At 43.3% G+C, this 19276-nt stretch overlaps 1 protein-coding gene across 1 annotated transcript in view; it reads left to right on the forward strand.

Annotated features, from left to right (window-relative positions):
* LOC149440032 (A disintegrin and metalloproteinase with thrombospondin motifs 2-like) overlaps window positions 1-8012 on the forward strand; it is a 987780-nt gene extending 979768 nt beyond the window's left edge. Inside the window, exon 16 of the mRNA XM_089659016.1 lies at window positions 7236-8012. Coding sequence (XP_089515142.1) covers window positions 7236-7666 — 431 coding nt within the window. The 3' untranslated portion in view covers window positions 7667-8012. The remainder of the gene's footprint in view (window positions 1-7235) is intronic.
* Window positions 8013-19276: the final 11264 nt, after the last annotated feature.

Consider the following 19276-nt stretch of genomic DNA (forward strand, 5'->3'; position numbering starts at 1 on the left):
GCCATCAGTTTTCTCAGGACACCCTTCAGAAAAACTTCTGGTCTTTTATTTGGGCAGTAGATATTTACAATTGTACATTCTTGCTCTTGTAATCTACCCTTTAAAAACAGAAATCTTCCCTCAGGATCAACCTCTCTCTCATCTATCTCCAGCCTTACATTTTTTTCAAACCCTATTGCTACTCCCTTAGCTCTCTTGATTGGGGAATCCACATAAAACCATGTAGTGTAACTTCTAGAGTACAACTTTATATTTTACTTAATCTCTAGGTGTGTCTCCTGCAGGAATACCACCGAAGCCTCCCTATACTGTAGCTCCTTAAATAATTTAAATCTCCTCCCAGGGCAATTCAATCCCTTTACATTATAAGTTATAAATCGGAGATCTTCCATCTTTCATGTCTTATCCTTTCTCTCTTTTCCTATCTCTCTCTCGCCCATTATACAGAGTGTTACCCCTAAAAACCCCATCCTCCCTATCCCCCCCCCCCTGAAATCTCCCTCCTACCCAACCTCCCCTCTCCCCATCCCCCCCAGGCCTCCTGTGCCCACGGATCATTTTCCACCTCTGATCCCTCTATAAGGGTTCGACTCTGACAATGACATTGAGATATCTGGCTGACCTTGCCCAGGGATTTAGGATTGATTCACACCACAGAAATACAGGAAGGATTAGTGTTCAACAACTCTGTGGATTAGTGGTTAGCACTACTGTCTCACAACGCTAGGGTTGTTGGTTTGAATCCCAACCACAGCAATGAATTTGCATGATCTCTGTGTGACTACTCTAACATACATGTGCTGGTGGCAGCATCTTTGCTTTCTGTTTAAATGATCCCTAGAATGTGAATTAGAATGAGGCCTTGTCTGTTCAAACACCTTTAAAGTAGCACCTTATGTGAATGTCAAATGATGGGATGAGATAAGGGCCTGGACTAATGATTGATTGGATAATGCTGGTTTGCACTCCACATCCTTTTGGGAAAGTTTGTCAAACCATGAGAAGAGTGAGCGAAAGAAATGGATTAATAAAAAAAAATTAAATAATGGCATGGAGTCCCCCCCCCCCTTCCCCAAATCCATAACAGACCCTTATCTGAGCATGCAGATACCGCATGCCTTCAAAGATTTATTTCCTTTGTTGAATTGTCTGCTTGGTTCACACTAGATGTGATTTAAAATTGTGCTTTTTGTTGGCAATTTCACCGTGTTTTCTGTAGATTTACCAATGAGTTATTGCGTTTTCAATTGTGTTTTGCATTGCGATTTCTATTGTAGTCTATATGTGAAATCACTACAAAATGCTGAAAAAGTTAGACGAGAACTACTTTTGAAATTGTGCTGCAGCAAATCGCCTACATTAAGACACTCACATCCACATTCATTAGATCGGATATTAGGTACAATTTCAATTTCCAAATTGCACCTGAAATTGTGCACCCTGGATGCAACTTGGCATGCGATTTGCATGGCATGCGACTTGCAAATCGTATGCCAAGTCGCACCCTATTGTTTGCTATTAGAGCAGTCACATGGGTGCGTTTCCGACACTGATTTCTAAAGTAGTACATGTACTACTTTTGTGACGATTTGCATAGATATCTGTGTCAGATGTCTTGCAAATCATAAGGAAATCAGCATCTTCACTGTACATCGTACAATTTCTAAATCGGCTTTGATGTGACCACTCGTGACAAGACCATGTTCTGTACCAATGAATAGGTCGTGTTCAATGTGCAGCTAGCTATTCTTTTTCTACAATCCACTTAACAGTAATAAATTGGGCCCCCAATTTATGTTGACTTTGGGCCTTTACTGGCAAATATATATTCGCCGATCTCATATACACAGTATAGCTGCAAGCATACATTCACCAATGCCAAATCTACAATAGAACTGCAAACATATATTTGCGAATATCATATACACAATGGAGCCGCATGTAAAATTGCTATGGTGCACAAATAAACGCCAAGACGGCTGTTGGAGGAGGCGCTAGAGCAGCTGTCATACCGGAAATACGTCATGACGTTTGCGGAAGGACGTTTGCACACACCCGGAAGTGTGGGGTGTGAGTGGATGGGAGTGTAGTTAGGAGAGTTTAGTGGTAATTTGCAAGTCTATTTTTTAGTTTTGTGAATTGTTCTTTTGTGGAATTCCAGACCACATCTGGACATGGCGAGATCGCTGTTCTCCACAGAGGAGCTGATCCTCATTTGCTGGGGAAACATTACTAATAATTGTTGTATTTTCAGTTGAAAACATGTCCAATTCCTAGATCCATTGAGGTACATACAGTTGCAAGAAAAAGTATGTGAACCCCTTGGGATTACGTGGAGTTTTGCATGAATTGGGCATAAAATGTGCTCTGAACGTCATCTAAGTCACAACAATAGAAGAACACAGTCTGCTGAACATAATACTACACAAACATTCCTCCCACACTCCTCCACTCACTCATCCCCGGTATCCCCTTATCTATTGTTTCTCTATTTCCTCTTTCAACCAGCTGCCACTTTCTTGACCCACCACTGTCCAGCACTCCCTCCCCCACATCCCATCCAGGTATCTCTTGTCTCAATTTATCACAAAATTCTTCCATATCTTCCGGAAATCTCAATATAGCTGTAGTTCCATCCCTCCACCCAATTAAACTTGTGTCCCGGCCCCATCTGTATTTCACATTATGTTTTTTCATCACTTCTAGAAGGGGTTTCAGTGATCTCTTCCTTCTCAGAGTCTCTGCTGTTAAATCTGCAAAAATGTGGATACTTTTTCCTTCGTATGTAATATTTGTTCTTCCTTTAATCTTTTTCCATATTTCTTCTCTATCTCTGTAGTTATGAAGTTTAACAATTATATCCCTTGGTTTTTCAACCCCTTTTTCTTGTTGATACTTCCCAATCCTGTATACTTCGTCCAATTTAAGCATCTCCTCATCCGATTTATCCATTATAGAGATCAAAATTTTGGCAGTTAGTTCTTTTAAATCTTCTCCCTGTGTCAGTTCCGGGACTCCTCTTACTCTAAAATTATTTCTCCTTTCTCTATTTTGTTGTTCTTCCATCATATAAAGCAATCTCTTTTGTTCTTTTCTATCTTCCATTATCCACTTCTCTAATTTAGGGATGGCCTGGTCTTGGGCATGAACCTTCTCCTCTATTTCCTCCACCCTAGTTAATAATTGTCCCAAGTCTTCTCGGATCATCCCCATCTCTTGCTTTATTGATTTTTCCAGGCCTTTAAACATTTCCGCCATTTCTTTTTTATTAGGTATTTGCATATCTCTTTCAAGTTCTCTCGGTTCAATGCCTTCCAATTGACTATTATATACTGGGCCCAGGGAGAGTCTCGGGCTATTATCCAAGCTTATTTCCAAATCACTTTTTTCACTTATTCCTTGAGATCTTTCTGGGGTAACATTTCCTTGTGACACATACTTCTTAATCGTACCAGTTTGGGTGTTCTTAGGCCCACTCCCTTTGGTATTTTTACCTTTCATGTTGTTTTTGGAACTTTTTACTCTTATTTCAAGGAACTCCTGTTCTCTTACACCTCCCAATCTTCAGACCCGCCCTAGGAATCCCCTATTTCTTCAGATTAAATTTTTAATGCAAAGTCTTATTATAGGCACATAGGAATCTAGTGCGGAAACTCAATGTGTATATAAGTCTGATATACAAGTCCAATGTATATAGAGTATTGAAGAGGACCTGCAGGAAGACCAGAGGTCATCACTCACCCTCCACGATGGAACTCCACTCCAGGAGCGTTCCTCCTCTGTAATTGTGTCCTTTAATGTCCTCTTGAAGGGATTCCTAAGGGTCTCATATACCTCATATAGCTTGTCTTCTCATCACATGTCTCCTTAAATTGAAGGTGGTACACGAGTTGATAACATAATGAAAAAACAGGAGTAATGTGGAAGTTGGAGGTTTTAGCCGTTTTGAGGAGGTGATAATATAAAACTATTGAACTGCAGAGCTGATATGATATGGTATATAGGTAGTGTTGAGGTGTGGGTGAATAGAGGAGACAGGACGATGGTGGGCAACTATAAATATTTGTAATATATTATATTATATTGTGGGGGCAATACAATATTTACCCAGCATCTCTTCACCCATTTGCTCAGATGTCAGATGTCAGGCACCTCTCTCTCTCTCACACTCGGAGCTCCCAGAGCTCCTCTGCGGCTTCCCACGTGTCAACGCCGCTCCAATGCCTCGGCTGTCTCACTGGCGTCTCCCTGGCAACCCTACTCCTCCTCCGAGGCCACCGCGAGACAGCAGGGGAAGCCACGAGGCGTCCTTCTCCCGGCTCTCTCTTGGGTCCAGGCTCCGACCGTCTCCCCGACAACTCCACACCTCCTCCGCAGGCGCCGGCGGCCGCCAGGGGACAACCCCAAGGCGCCCTCCCTCCGGCTCTCCCTCCGGCGCTCTCCTGGGTCCCAGCAGCCCAACCATCCCCGGACCTCCGCGATCTCTCCTCAGAGGGTGAGTTGCTGATCCCTCTCCATGCTGCTGGTCTCTCTATCTACGGGGCCTCATGGGGAGGATAAACGAGGGGAGGCTAACGGAGAGTGCTTGCTACACACAGTCCTGAGCCGCCATAGTCAGGCTCCACCTAGTAAGGGTTCTCTCTCATAAGAAAAAAAATTGACTTTATCGGAGTATAGGCAAAGCTATTTTTTCAGCCGACAGTGGGCTAAAATCAGTCAGTCCAGGCTCTGAAAAGATCCCGGCCATATGGTCAGGATCCACCCAGAAGCTATCTGCCAAGAGCCTGAGCCAGCCCCTTTTGCCCCCTCTATAGCTCAGCTCTCCAGTGAGCACTTGGAGGGGCAAAGCAGAGAGTCAGACACTGACAGTCACAGCTCTCTGCTCAGAGCTAAGGGGGAGAACTGAGTGATCACAGCAGAGCAATAAAAAGCAGCTTGTCTACACAGTAAAACACACACACAGCACACTATGTAAAACACACAGCACACAGTTAACCCTTTTATCGCCCCAGATGTTAACCTTTTGCTGCCCAGTGTCATTAGTACAGTGTTAGTGCTTTTTATTAGCATTGATAGCATTGACAGTGATACTATAGTGTCACTGGGGATGTCAGTGGCAGTTAGTCAGTTCCTCCCCCAGTGTCAGAATACCTGCCGCAGTCCCACAGATAAGTGGCTGATCGCCGCCATTACTAGTAAAATAAAAATAAATTCCACTATATATACTGGAAGACTCTATAACTTTCACGTAAATCAATTAATTTACATGTATTGGGATTTTTTTTAGCAAAGATATGTAACAGAATACATTTTGGCCTAAATTTATGATGAAATTTGATTTTTAAAATTGTTTTATTGGACATGTTTAATAGCAAAAAGGCTATTGGGTTTTTTTTTTCAAAATTGTCAGTCTTTTTTTGTAGAGCAAAACAAAGCTCTATTTGTGAGAAAAAAATTATATAAATTTAATTTATGCACAATGTTGCATGACCGCGCAATTGTCAAAGTATTGCTCCGTATTGCAAAAAATGGCCTGGTCAGGAGGGAGGCAAATCCTCTGGAGGGCAAGTGGTTAATGGTTTCCCTTTGACATTTAAATGGTTTCTCTTTTTATTTGTAGGCAAAAATTGACCTGTTTATGATGCAAATTCTCTATTATTTCCTGGAGCATTCACCTCTTAATGAAAAATTTGCCAACTTCTGATTACTACGGTCTTTCATAATATTGTGTATATTAGCATTTGCTTCTTTGAAATTTGAACAGAACCCAATAGATTCCGAATGCATAACACACATATCACATTTTAAAATAACACATTATAACCTGGGATATGATAAGCTTAAGAAAATTTTTTTTTTTAATATGTAATATGCCCCGGTGCGCAGTCATGTTGGAACAAGAAGGGGTCATCTCCAAACTGTTCCCACAAAGTTGGGAGCTTGAAATTGTCCAAAATGTTTTGGTATGCAGATGCTTTAGGAGTTCCCTTCACTGAAACTAAGGAGCCAAGCCCAACCCCTGAAAATCATCCCCACGCCATAATCCCCTTTCCACCAAACTTTACACTTGTTACAATACAAGTCAGGCAAGTACCAATCTTCTGGCAATGGCCAAACTCAGACTAGTCCACCGGATTGCCAGACAAGGAAGCGTGATTAGTCACTCCAGAGAACACATCTTCACTGCTCTAGAATCCAGTGGCAGTGTGCTTTACTGGTGTAAAGCACACTGCCACTGGATTCTAGAGCAGTGGAGATGTGTTCTCTGGAGTGACTAATCACGCTTCCTTGTCTTGGTATGCTTTGGTATTGGTATGGTATGGTATTGGTATGCTTTGCATTGCACTTGGTGATGTAAGGCTTGAATATGGAAACCCATTCCATGAAGCTCTCTATGCACTGTTGTCGTGCTAATTTGAAGGCCACATGAAGTTTGGAGGTCTTTAGCCTGTGCAGACAGTTGGCAACTTCTACGCACTGTGTGCATGTGCTGACCCCGCTCTGTAACATGGCCTACAACGTCATGGCTGAGTTGCTGTTTTTTCTAATTGCTTCCACATAATAATATAATACCGCTAACAGTTGACTGTGAAATATTTAGTAGTAAGGAAATTTCACAGATGGACTTATTGCACAGGTGGCAACCTATTACAGTACCACGTTTTAATTCACTAAGCTCCTGAGAGTGTCCCATTCTTTCACAAATATTTGCAGACGCAGTCTGCATGCCTAGGTGCTTGATTTTTGTATACCTGTGGTTTTATATACATGTGAAGGTGATTGGAACAGCTGAATCCAATGCTTTGGATGGGTGTCCCAATACTTTTGGCAATATAGCCAATCTGATATACTGAGGCCTTATATTTTACCATTCTTCAGATAATAAAATATATATTTTTTCCTATTTTGTAGAAGAACACTACTTGAGAGACAAATCTTATTTGTCTCCTGCGCAGGAGTGTTTAGAGGCTGGAAAAAAAACAGATGCCCTTAGGAGCAAGAGAAAAAAAATTGTATCAAAGTAAATAATGTGGCTATCCAAGACATATAACAACACTCAGACTTCTATCTTTCGTGTCCTTTTAAAGTATGAATTCTACATTTGATATGGTACAAATTCATACAAACACCCTAAAATGTGAGACTAAGCATTTACAACATATGTGAAATATTTGAGGCCTCATATTTTAACATTCTTCAGATAATAAAATATGTTTTTGTTTCCCCTTTTGTAGAAGAACACTGCTTGGGAGACAAATCCTATTTCTGTCGACTGGAAATTCTGTCTCGCTATTGCTCAGTGACTGGTTATAGCAGACTCTGCTGCAGGTCCTGTAATTCATCTCTACCTAAAAGTGACCGACATTTTGGAAAAAATAATAGTACTGAAAATCTTGCACACCCTGTTTCAACTACACTACGTATTCTTTCTACACTGCCACCAACATCTGTTTACAATGTAATGGCTCCAGTAATCAATGTAACTGAAAAGCCCAAAGACAGCAACAGAGTGGATGTACCATATAAAATCATAGCACACGAGAATGAGGTTCCACGGCCAAATATTATTCCTCGAAGAAAGAACATTAATGAAAAGACCAAAAACCAGAGGATTCAACAGCTGATTGCAGAAAAATTACAAGAATCCAAGAAAAAGTTATTGTAATTGCAAAGCCAATATATCCATTACATCTCTCACAGAACAAATAAGAAGATATAAGTGGCACGGACAAAGAGTCCAGAACTTTCCTAAAGGCCAACAGTACGCATCAGGAAATATGCCAAGTAAAATATACACTGCAGTCCAGAAATGGAGTGCAGTGTATTTTCTTCACAGAGGACAAGAAACTCATCATTATTCAAACAATGGATAATGTTAGAGATTACCTCAGGTGCTCTTTGTTTTAATCAGAATCATTTTATATACAGTTATTTACTAGTGATGTTATGTTTTGATCTTATCTCTAATCTGTTTGTAACAATGCACAATTAGAACATTTTGCAAGATAAAATGTTTCCATTTGCTTCTCTTTATTCCAAACTGCGCTAAAGTAAATAAGTAATTTTCCTAAAAGACTGAAAACTGCAGATATTTTTGCAAGATTGCACCCAATCTTTATAACAATCATTCCATTATTTAGAAGGCAGTTCCATATGCAGTGGGGGGGGGGGGGGAATTGATTTCTGTGCAGTTTTGAAGTCTACCAATTGGTCCCTGTTCACCAAAATATGGAAATATTGTGCTGAGATAAACAGCTTAAAGTGCATTCAGAGGGCATGGCTTTGTGTTGCGAATCGTGTTTAAGCTGACCATTTACATTAGGATACACCCATTGACACTGATCAGCATGGATGGAAGAATCTACAGTGTCGTATATTGTATTCTGACAGCCAGAACCCATGGCTGTCAGAATACCTGAATACTAGAATACTTGGAACACACTGTCAGGTTCTGAAAGCTTCTAGTAGTATACAGGCATTTTTACAAGAAAAAAAATAAAGTTATGAATGAATAACACTCAGATAGTAAGCTCATCTATGAATGGCCAAATCACATCAAGTGTAAGTTACTACTAGTTTTTCCCTTTTTTTTGTAATTAATTTTTGTTGCATAATGTATACAGACTATTCAACAAAAAAACATAGAAAAAAAAATGATCAGTAGTAACTTTTTTTTATTATTTCATTTGACTTGCATGATTTCAAATTGGTGGATTATTAATTCCAGTTGGTTGTAATTTGAACAGAAGCAGGTATTTTGGATTGTGTTTCACTAGGTTTTGTCTAGGATATAATGCATTTCAGGCAAGGCAAAATTATGGTGGCTCATCTTGGTTTTATGCATTTCTATGTTAATTATCTTATTAGGATAGTTAGCTTTAAATTACTTTTGAGGTTTTTTCAATTTCAATAAAGTTGTATTCAAAGATATATGAATATATATGTAGTCAAACATACAAGCACAATTTCAGTCAAGGAGAGTGTTACACAAAACAAGGTACACCGGTGGTCTGGAATTAGAAGTGCCATCTCTCTACTGTATATTTTGTTTACATTACTTTTCAACAGAAAATCTCATAGTACATTTTTTGATTTGATAAATGCTTATTGAAAGAGTTTTCTTTAAAACTTAAAAACTTGTTACAGGTAAAATGGCAGCTATTCTGCTTCTGCAATCTATGCACTGAAAGTGTGATCTGTATGTGATCCAGTCGTGGTCAGTGTCAGTAGCTTGGTAGACAGCAATTTAATCCAAATGACGTCTTGCAAATTGTAGATTGCTTTAATCCAAAAACGTGTGCAGATAAAAACAGATGAACATAGGACAGAAAAAAAAAAATAACAGTGTGTCTAGCTCCAGCAGAACGCAGTATATGTGGTGAATGGAGGCTAAAGCATGAAGAAGAAGGGTAGCTAGCTAGCTAGGTACCTCCCTAGCTATGGAGCAAGGTGAAGACAAAATTATTTAATGCAAACAAACAACAATGCATGATACTCCTTGCCAAAAGCCATGATTTCAAATATTAAACAATACAGAATCAAGTCCAAATATTAAGCGAAGACCATTCCAGGAACACCTGAAAAAGAAGAAAGGGACGAACAAAGAAAAAAGCATTTGCATTATGTAAAATGGAAAATCATTGCTTGTGTGTCATAGCACAGAAGAGAGGGAAGGCAGAGACATGCACCAGTCCATCAGTCCTTCACAGGGAGGTCACTGTGAATCAAGTTTTTTAGAGGGCAAGATAACATGGATAAGTTGTGAGAGTTCTCACAATGGAAGACCACTTGGAAAAGCATTCAAAACAGTGAGAACTCAGCCTTATCCTTGAACCTCACAGTTGTGTTAAGTGTAATGATTGTAGCGCTATCCTTGAAGGAGCCACTTGTATTTTTGCCCAGGTTTCCCTCTTCTTCGCCCCGCAGCCATGCACAGAGTATTTTTCACAGCCAGGTACACACACTCTTTCACTCGTCTTAAATGACCAGTCTAGGGAATGTTTGTTTTTGCAGTTTTATTGTAGAACTGGGGATAGAGATGGTGTCACGATCGCGGCGTCAGACCCCAGACCTTCTCACAAAACTCGTGACCGATGGACCGGCCAGTCAGAAATCGTGATGTGACGTGCGTAACACTGCCGCACCCAGCTGCACCCTGCACAGCGATTTTCCAGCTAATGGACTACAATCTGTGCCTGCAGCCTGAATGCGCCTGTTACTGGGTCAGGTTAATTACGCAATTAACCCTTCACTGCCACCACCTCCTTTTGTACAGAGAAGGAGGAAACTCGCGTCATTAGTATAACACTATAATGATTTAAATAATTGTCTGTATCAGACAGTCCGCAGGCCGGTTATACAGAGGTTAAAAAAACAGTAGCGTTCTCTTAAAGGGCAGGGATTCGTAAATTGCAATTAAAAGCTATAGAAACAGTTCAACACTTTCAGAAAGGAAGATTTATTACTAAAAGGTCAAACAGGTGCAATAAAAATATTTACAGAAAAAAAAGATGTAACTAAGATCTGTATATACATATTGTAACAGGGTTAGCTCGGCAGCGGGTGTGTGTGACCCCCTGGATGGGTGCACAACACAAAACAAAATAGGCACAGCACAACAATAGTGGAGGTGAAAACAAACAGGTGCAATTTATTTACAATATTTACAGAAAAAATGATAAACAAAAAGAAACATCAAAATAAATCCTGGCCAACTTGGCTACTTACTGCAACAACAGCTTCTCCCTAGCTACCCACTAGGTACAGCCTGCTGCTATACCTAGTTGCTAGTACTTGGAGGCTAGCCACACAGGCTTTGGTCTCTCTGCACACAGGTAACAGGTCAGCTCCCCAGACAGTTCAGGCACAGATCTGGTTCCAGGGTGGAGCAACTCCCTAAGCACTCTGGGAGGTTTTATAGAGGTGTTTAATGAGCCCACTACCTTCAGCTGGGCTCATTACCTCAGTGCTGAAGGACTCAGCACTTCCCTCTAGTGGTACAAATCCCCATAAAGCCTGAACCTTGGACAAATATATCGTCCATCCAGGACGCAACCAGGTGATTTCACCTGCCTACTGTCACATACCCCCCCCTCTTGTTTCAACCTTGGGGTTGTAACACCAGTAGCCAGGCAGGCATGTACCCGGGATAAAGCATCCACATTTCCCATCTGAACACCAGGGCGATGCTTCACCATGAAGGTAAATTCCTGTAGGGCCAGAAACCACCTATTTACCCTTCTATTGGTCTCCTTATTTTGAGCCATCCATTTCAAGGGAGCGTGATCTGTGATCAGGTCAAAATGTCTGCCCAGCAGATAGTACCGAAGGGAATCTAGGGCCCACTTCACCGCTAAACACTCCTTCTCAATCGTGGCGTAATTTTCCTCGTGAGACTTTAGCTTTCGGCTGAGATAGATTACTGGGTGCTCCTCCCCCTGCCAAACCTGGGACAGCACTGCTCCTAAGCCAACATTGGATGCATCCGTCTGGACCACAAAGTCTTTTGAGAAGTCTGGGGAGTATAGGACTGGCTGGCTACATAAGGCCCTTTTTAAAGACTGGAAGGCTGCTTCAGCCTCAGGGGACCACTTAACCATGACAGGCTCCTTCCCTTTTGTCAGGTTGGTTAGGGGTACTGCCATAGAAGCAAAATGGGGAATGAATCGCCGATAGTAGCCAGCAATTCCTAGAAAAGCCCGTACCTGCTTTTTGTTATTTGGGCGTGGCCAATTCTGTATTGCTTCCACTTTGTTTATCTGAGGTTTTATTACCCCTCTCCCAATAGTGTACCCCAGGTACCTGGCCTCCTCCTGTCCAATCGTACACTTCTTTGGGTTGGCCGTAAACCCAGCTTTCCGTATTGAGTCTAGCACAGCCTGAACTTTTGGCAAATGTGAGGCCCAGTCTGCGCTATGGATAATCACATCGTCCAAGTACGCTGCAGCATACTTCTGATGGGGACGAAGAATCTGATCCATTTTTCGCTGAAAGGTGGCCGGTGCATTCTGTAACCCGAATGGCATTCTTTTATACTGGAATGACCCTTCTGGGGTTACAAATGCAGTCTTCTCCTTTGCCGACTTAGCTAGGGGAATTTGCCAATAACCTTTTGTCAAGTCTAGCGTTGTCATGTACCGGGCTGCTCCCAGTCGGTCGATTAGTTCATCTATCCTTGGCATGGGGTAGGTGTCAAATTTTGTAACTTTATTCAACTGTCGAAAGTCGTTACAAAATCGCCAGCTCCCATCTGGTTTGGGCACCAACACTATGGGGCTGGACCAGTCACTTTGGGACTCCTCTATCACCCCCAAATCTAGCATTCTCTGTACTTCCCCACGTATTGCCTCCCGTCGAGCCTCTGGGATGCTATAGGGTTTCAGTTTTACTCTTTCACCCGGTGGGGTGATAATGTCATGCTCCACCCCCGAGGTTTGTCCCGGCAGCTCAGAAAAAACATCTGTGTTGCGGAGCACAAACTCTTTAGCCTCCTGTTTTTGAACTGTAGACAGCGTGACTGCTATTCCAACCTCCGGAACCAAGCAGTTAGATGGCGCTGGTGACAAACCCTCAGCAACTAGGGATTCCCTGTCCCTCCAGGCCTTTAGCAGATTAATGTGGTAGATCTGCTCCGGTTTCCGCCTTCCTGGTTGTCTGACCCTGTAATTCACTTCACTCACTTTCTCAATCACCTCGTAGGGGCCATGCCATTTGGCCAGGAATTTGCTTTCAACCGTAGGGATTAGCACTAGCACTCTATCTCCTTCAGCAAATGACCTGGTCCGGGCCCCCCGATTGTACACCCTCTGCTGCGCTAACTGTGCTTGGGACAAATGTTCCTTTACGATAGGCATGACCTGGGCAATTCTATCTTGCATTTGGGCGACGTGCTCAATCACACTCCGGTGGGGAGAACTCTCACTTTCCCAAGTTTCCTTGGCGATATCTAACAGCCAACTTGGGTGTCTCCCATAGAGCAACTCAAATGGTGAAAACCCTGTGGAGGACTGGGGTACCTCCCGGATGGCAAACATCAAATAGGGTACTAAATAATCCCAACCCTTTCCATCCTTATCTACCACCTTCCTTAGCATTTGTTTCAGGGTTTTGTTGAACCTTTCCACCAACCCGTCAGTTTGGGGATGATACACAGAGGTGCGCAACTGTTTGACCTTGAACAGTTTGCACAGCTCTTTCATCACCCGGGACATAAAGGGGGTTCCCTGATCCGTCAGCAGTTCCTTTGAAATACCCACTCGGCTGAAAACGAGGAATAGCTCCTTAGCTATTGTCTTGGCAGAGGTATTTCGGAGTGGAATTGCTTCTGGATAGCGGGTGGCATAGTCGAGTATGACCAACAGGTACTGATGCCCCCTAGCGGATTTCACCAGCGGACCTACCAAATCCATGGCAATCCTTTCAAAGGGGACCTCAATGATGGGAAGAGGTACCAGTGGACTACGGATATGGGGCATAGGGGCCGACTTCTGACACACAGGGCAAGAGGAACAGTAATTTTCCACCTCCTTAATGACCCCAGGCCAATAGAACCGCTGCAGTACTCTTTCCCGTGTTTTCTCCGCCCCCAAATGACCCCCAAGGATGTGTCCATGGGCCAACTCCAACACCAACTTCCTGTAAGGTCTGGGCACCACCAGTTGCTCAATGGTTTCTTCTGCCCCTTGAGCAACTCGATAGAGTAGGTCCCTTTCCACAAGGAAGTATGGATAAGCAGCAGTTTTCTCAGGACTCACTAGTTGACCATCTACTTTTACTACATTTTCCCGGGCTTTTATCAGTGTGGGGTCTTTCAGCTGTTCGGTTGCAAAATTTTCCCTATGCACCTCTAAGTCCGAGAACTCCACAACCGGCAGATTTTCATCTGAGGAGGCGGGCTCCTCCTCAGTTCCTTGGGTCTCCCCAGCTAGTACCGACAAGGGGAACTTGGGAGAGACCTCACCACACTCAGACGCTTTCTGGGATTCACCTTCCTGGTCTGCAGGGGAGACAGTGGGGGGGTCAGAACAATCCCAGAGTTCCCAGAATTTTGGAAAATCCCTCCCCACAATGGCATCATGTGGTAAATGAGGTACCAATCCTACCTGATGAGACAGGTTACCTTTGGGGGTCTCAAAAAACACAGTAGCCATGGGATACTCCCTAGTGTCCCCATGCACACAAATCACCGCCACCTTTTTATGCCCAGAGACCTTTGTAGTGACCATCTCCTCTCTTATCAAGGTTACCAGGCTACCTGAATCCAGCAACCCCACAATATTATTTCCATTAACAGTCATTTTGCACAAATGTTTCTCAGTGCCCGGGCTGGCCGTGCATACCACTGTCGCAAACAGCGACTGACGTCTATTGCTCAGAAAGTCACACTGCATAGGCTCATCCACCACTGGGCAATTAGCTGCAATGTGTCCCTCTTGCCGGCAGCGGTAACAGACAATTTTTTTCACCGCTTCTTGCAGCCTTGGCCTTCCTGGCCGCTCTTGCCAGACATTTGGTAATACTCCCACCCTCTCACTCTCTCCACCCTCACCCCTTGTAGTCATCTTACCCGCCGCTGGGGATGGTCTGGTCTTAGGGTGGAAAGTCCGTGAGTCTCTGGAAGAGGAGGTCAGGTTCTCAGTAGCCAAGTATCTCTCCACTAGATCCACCAGCTTGTCTGCAGTTTCTGGGTCTCCATGGCTGACCCACTTTTGAATAGTAGTAGGCAGAGACCTTAGGAACCGATCCATGACGGCACGTTCCACAATTTTTGGGGCGGTCAAAGTCTCTGGCTGCAGCCACTTCCTGCTCAGGTGAATGAGATCATACATCTGTGACCTGGGAGGTTTCCCAAGCCGAAAAGTCCAATTATGTACCCGCTGAGCACGGACAGCGAGGGTAACACCCAACCGGGCCAAAATTTCCACTTTTAGCACATCATAGTTTTTGGCTTGGTCCGGCTCTAGGTCATAGTAAGCTTTTTGCGACTCTCCAGTTAATAATGGGGCCATCAATCCAGCCCACTGTTCTTTAGGCCACTTTTCCCTTTCAGCAGTCCTTTCAAAGGTGGTTAGAAACACCTCCGGATCATCCTCTCCCGTCATTTTTGGCAATAAACGGCCCACAGAAAATGATGATGTTTTACCAGAATCAGCCTCACTCTGCTGCCTCTGCTGGAGCTGCTTCAAAACTGCCTCCATTTGTTGCTGGTGTTTCTGGTCCTGTTGCACCAGCAATTCCCTATGGCGGACCTCTGCTTGTTCCAAGGCCCTCTGCTGGGCTGCAATGCTCTGCTGGAAACTTGCATTTGCCTGTTGTTGATTGGCATTTGCCAGAGCCAACTGTCTGATTATCTCCTCCATGCTGGCCTTTAATTACCACAACTGCCCGCATCCTCCACCATATGTAACAGGGTTAGCTCGGCAGCGGGTGTGTGTGACCCCCTGGATGGGTGCACAACACAAAACAAAATAGGCACAGCACAACAATAGTGGAGGTGAAAACAAACAGGTGCAATTTATTTACAATATTTACAGAAAAAATGATAAACAAAAAGAAACATCAAAATAAATCCTGGCCAACTTGGCTACTTACTGCAACAACAGCTTCTCCCTAGCTACCCACTAGGTACAGCCTGCTGCTATACCTAGTTGCTAGTACTTGGAGGCTAGCCACACAGGCTTTGGTCTCTCTGCACACAGGTAACAGGTCAGCTCCCCAGACAGTTCAGGCACAGATCTGGTTCCAGGGTGGAGCAACTCCCTAAGCACTCTGGGAGGTTTTATAGAGGTGTTTAATGAGCCCACTACCTTCAGCTGGGCTCATTACCTCAGTGCTGAAGGACTCAGCACTTCCCTCTAGTGGTACAAATCCCCATAAAGCCTGAACCTTGGACAAATATATCGTCCATCCAGGACGCAACCAGGTGATTTCACCTGCCTACTGTCACAATATATAAAGAACCATAGCACAGCAAAGAGATAATATGAAGGAAGTTAAAGGGTTAAGTTACTTGCCATTTAAGCCTTTGATGTAAGCAGATCCAAGTTGCAGAGCGAAAGGGTCTCCCCAGGTGGTATTGATGTTAAAATGGGAGATGACTTTAAAAAACAGGCTAGCAGGCCTAAAAAGTTAAGTTAAAGACAAGTATCACTATTGTGAACACTCCCAAATTTAAATAACTACAATGAAGAAAAATAAAAACTTTCACCCTTGACAGTGGTAAATTGAACATATGACTCTTTTTTCTTTTTTTTATCCCTAAATTATCCCTTTTCAAATAAAATCTACATAAATAAAGTAAAACGTAAACCTACAACACAACTGTGCAATAGCAATCAAAAATAAATAAAAATCACAAAGCGTTAAAATAAAATAAAATAGTGTCCCAGAATGTCTCTCAAACAATTCCGATCACTTTCTCTCCACCTTTACAACTTCTTCTTGTGATATTGTATACAAAATTCGAAAATAAGAAATAAAATGTTTTTTAAAGTCCCCCAGCAGGGGGGTGGCTCTGAGCAACTGACCAATACTCTGTTTGGGAGGGATTGGCAGGCGGAGCCCAAAATTAGAACTAGCATCTTTCGTAATTCATATTCTGGCCTATAACTTCCCAGCGGCACAAGCGACAATCTCTCCGCAGGGATTTTATTATTCAGATAAGTCTAAGGATCATGTAGATATGAATTATGAAATTGTACGTTACACGGTGTACGAGTTCTATGTTTTGGCTCCCTGATGATCTGAGGTGGATGAGTGACCAATCAAAATGTTAGTCTGCGTATGGGCCATCTGACAAGGTGCCAGGTTTTTATGTAAGTCTTCCATATTTCAAGATATGAAACATAGGGGAAAAACTGATTTTACCAAAAGTTATCTGATCCTGCCACCTACGCTGAGCTGGTTTTATGAGGTTACAATCTCTTTCAATTCCTGGGAAAAGCTGCCTTATCTGGGTTACGAGGTGAGAAATTACACAGGTTCTCTAGCAGAGCAGCACCATGTGGCTCCCTGCTGGGATCTGGCCTGTGACACTTTTAACACACACACATCTGTCATTGTGCCTCTCAGGAAGGGTGGGGGAAGGAGAATAAGGGATAAATTAATACTTTTAATTAAGGGGGAATCGGCGTCCATCTCTGATGCGCAAGTTTGCTACAGATGGGTAATTTAGTAGGATACTCCAAAATTAGAACTATTCCCACTGAGAACATCTAGCTGATCTCTTAGTTGAGCACTGGTGAAGTCCTAGCTGAAAGAAGATAGCAGACTTCTCTTTAATTTGTAGCAACAAGTAGTTTAGGAGTGAGCAAAGTCTCTTCAGCAGCAGTAGCTGAAAGCTGAGCTGTTACAGAGACCAAGGCAGTCCAAAGCAATACAACTGAGCAAGGTCCTTTGCAGTAGCAATAGTTGGACAAGCTCTTCAGAACGTCAATCAGCTTACTGTAGAACCAAGATCACTCTCTAGCTCCAGGCCCTCAGGTTGCCCACCTGAGACTCGCATGGGAGCAAATACCAGGTGAGGCAAGCCTGCCTGACTCTGCAATTGGCTAGGGCTGTATCCATAGTCATGGTGTTCATTTGCAAGCCCTACCCATGGAAGGCTCTCATAGCTTCTTGACGGTGGGCACAACTCAGACAAACTCAAACGGCACAGGAGCATCATAAGCAGACATGCCTAATCCATCCCAGCACTCTGTTAAGCAGAGAGCCCAATTAGATTTTCCTACCAGTCTCTTTGTTAAGCAGAGAAACACAGCTATACTTATCCTAACTATACGAATCCTAGCACCTAACTAGGAGGATGTTGCATTCACACACTCCCCCCCCTTCCCCCTGCAAAAAATAGGCCATGTCCTAATTGGCCCAGGCCCAGATGCAGCCCCTTCTACAAAAACGTTGTTCAAAAATCTAAGTGGAGTATCCCACAAACTTGGATGGGGAAAAGGGAAGTAACATATGTACAGACCCAAGAGAGGCAAATAAATTAGCAGTGCAAAAAAAATAGTATCTGCTGTACATGTACAGTATATACACAAGTTTTAGGTAGAGTCCTACCAAGTGAAACTTTTATATGCACCCCCACCAAAAATGGAAGTACCGTGTTTCCCCGAAAATAAGACATACCCATAAAATAAGCCATAGCAGGAATTCTAAGCATTTGCGCAATATAAGCCATAATCCAATATAAGACATAGTGATGGATGGGCAGCCCTTTTCATCTCCCCCATTGTAACAGCTGCCATTTCAGAGGTGAACGGAGAGGTTACGGGCAGCCCCATCAAAAAGGTTGACTTCTGGTCATTCTGTCATTCTGTGCGTGCTGCAAGTTGATTTAGAAGGAGACAGTGAAGACGTAGAAAGTGAAAGTAAAAGTCTCCTCAGTTCTCTGCTTTAGGTACCGTATTGTGTATCCTCAGGGGGAAGAAGTAAAGCTGTGCCTGCTGTTTTACTCAGCACCAAGGGCGGACTGACCATTTGGAAACTCGGGCACTGCCCGAGGGCCCAGGGTCGGTAGGGGGCCCCATGAGATGCCCCTGGTACCTTTTTCATAGGCTTTTTTGAGTTTGGGCAAGGACACAGGGGCCCCATGATCCCCTATTGCCTGGGGGCCCCATGAGTTGTCAGTCCACCCCTGCTCAGCACTGTGGGTCTCTCTCCCCCAGCACCAACCAGCAACAGTCTGTGGGTCTCTCTCATCCCCCACAAACACCAGTAAAGCTGCTGCTCCCCAGCACTGACCTCAACAGTCTGTGGGTCTCTCTCATCCCCCACAAACACCAGTAAAGCTGCTGCTCCCCATACTTACCATACATGCCATACTTAATAAAAATAAGACATGCCCTGAAAATAACCCATAGTGTGTCATCTTGAGGAAAAATAAATATAAGACAGTGTCTTATTATTGGGGAAACACGGTAATTGGTGGGGTGAGAAACATACTTAACTACTCCATAAACTATCTTAACTTTAGACAGTATCAGCAATGTACAGTATATTTCAATAGAGTGCTTCAGCCGAGGCAGTGTAGTCCCTTGCAGTCCTGCAGGGAAAAAAAACCAAAACACATAGGTATACATCTTGCATCCTACTCTATACGCTAGGTGTGGGAGCATACTCTCACTAAGAGGCGACCCTCCCATTGATGGGACAACTATGAAATATGCTCTATGAAAATTTTCATAACAGACAGATCCAATAATCTATCACGTAGTCCTCTCTGAGAGGCGACGTGTCAGATCATTGGATCTGTCTGTTACGAGAATGTTAGAGCAGG

This window comes from Staurois parvus, unplaced genomic scaffold, assembly GCF_062004578.1.
Source record: "Staurois parvus isolate SC_StPar_1 unplaced genomic scaffold, SC_StPar_1.0 ptg001129l, whole genome shotgun sequence".
NCBI classification, from domain to species: domain Eukaryota; kingdom Metazoa; phylum Chordata; class Amphibia; order Anura; family Ranidae; genus Staurois; species Staurois parvus.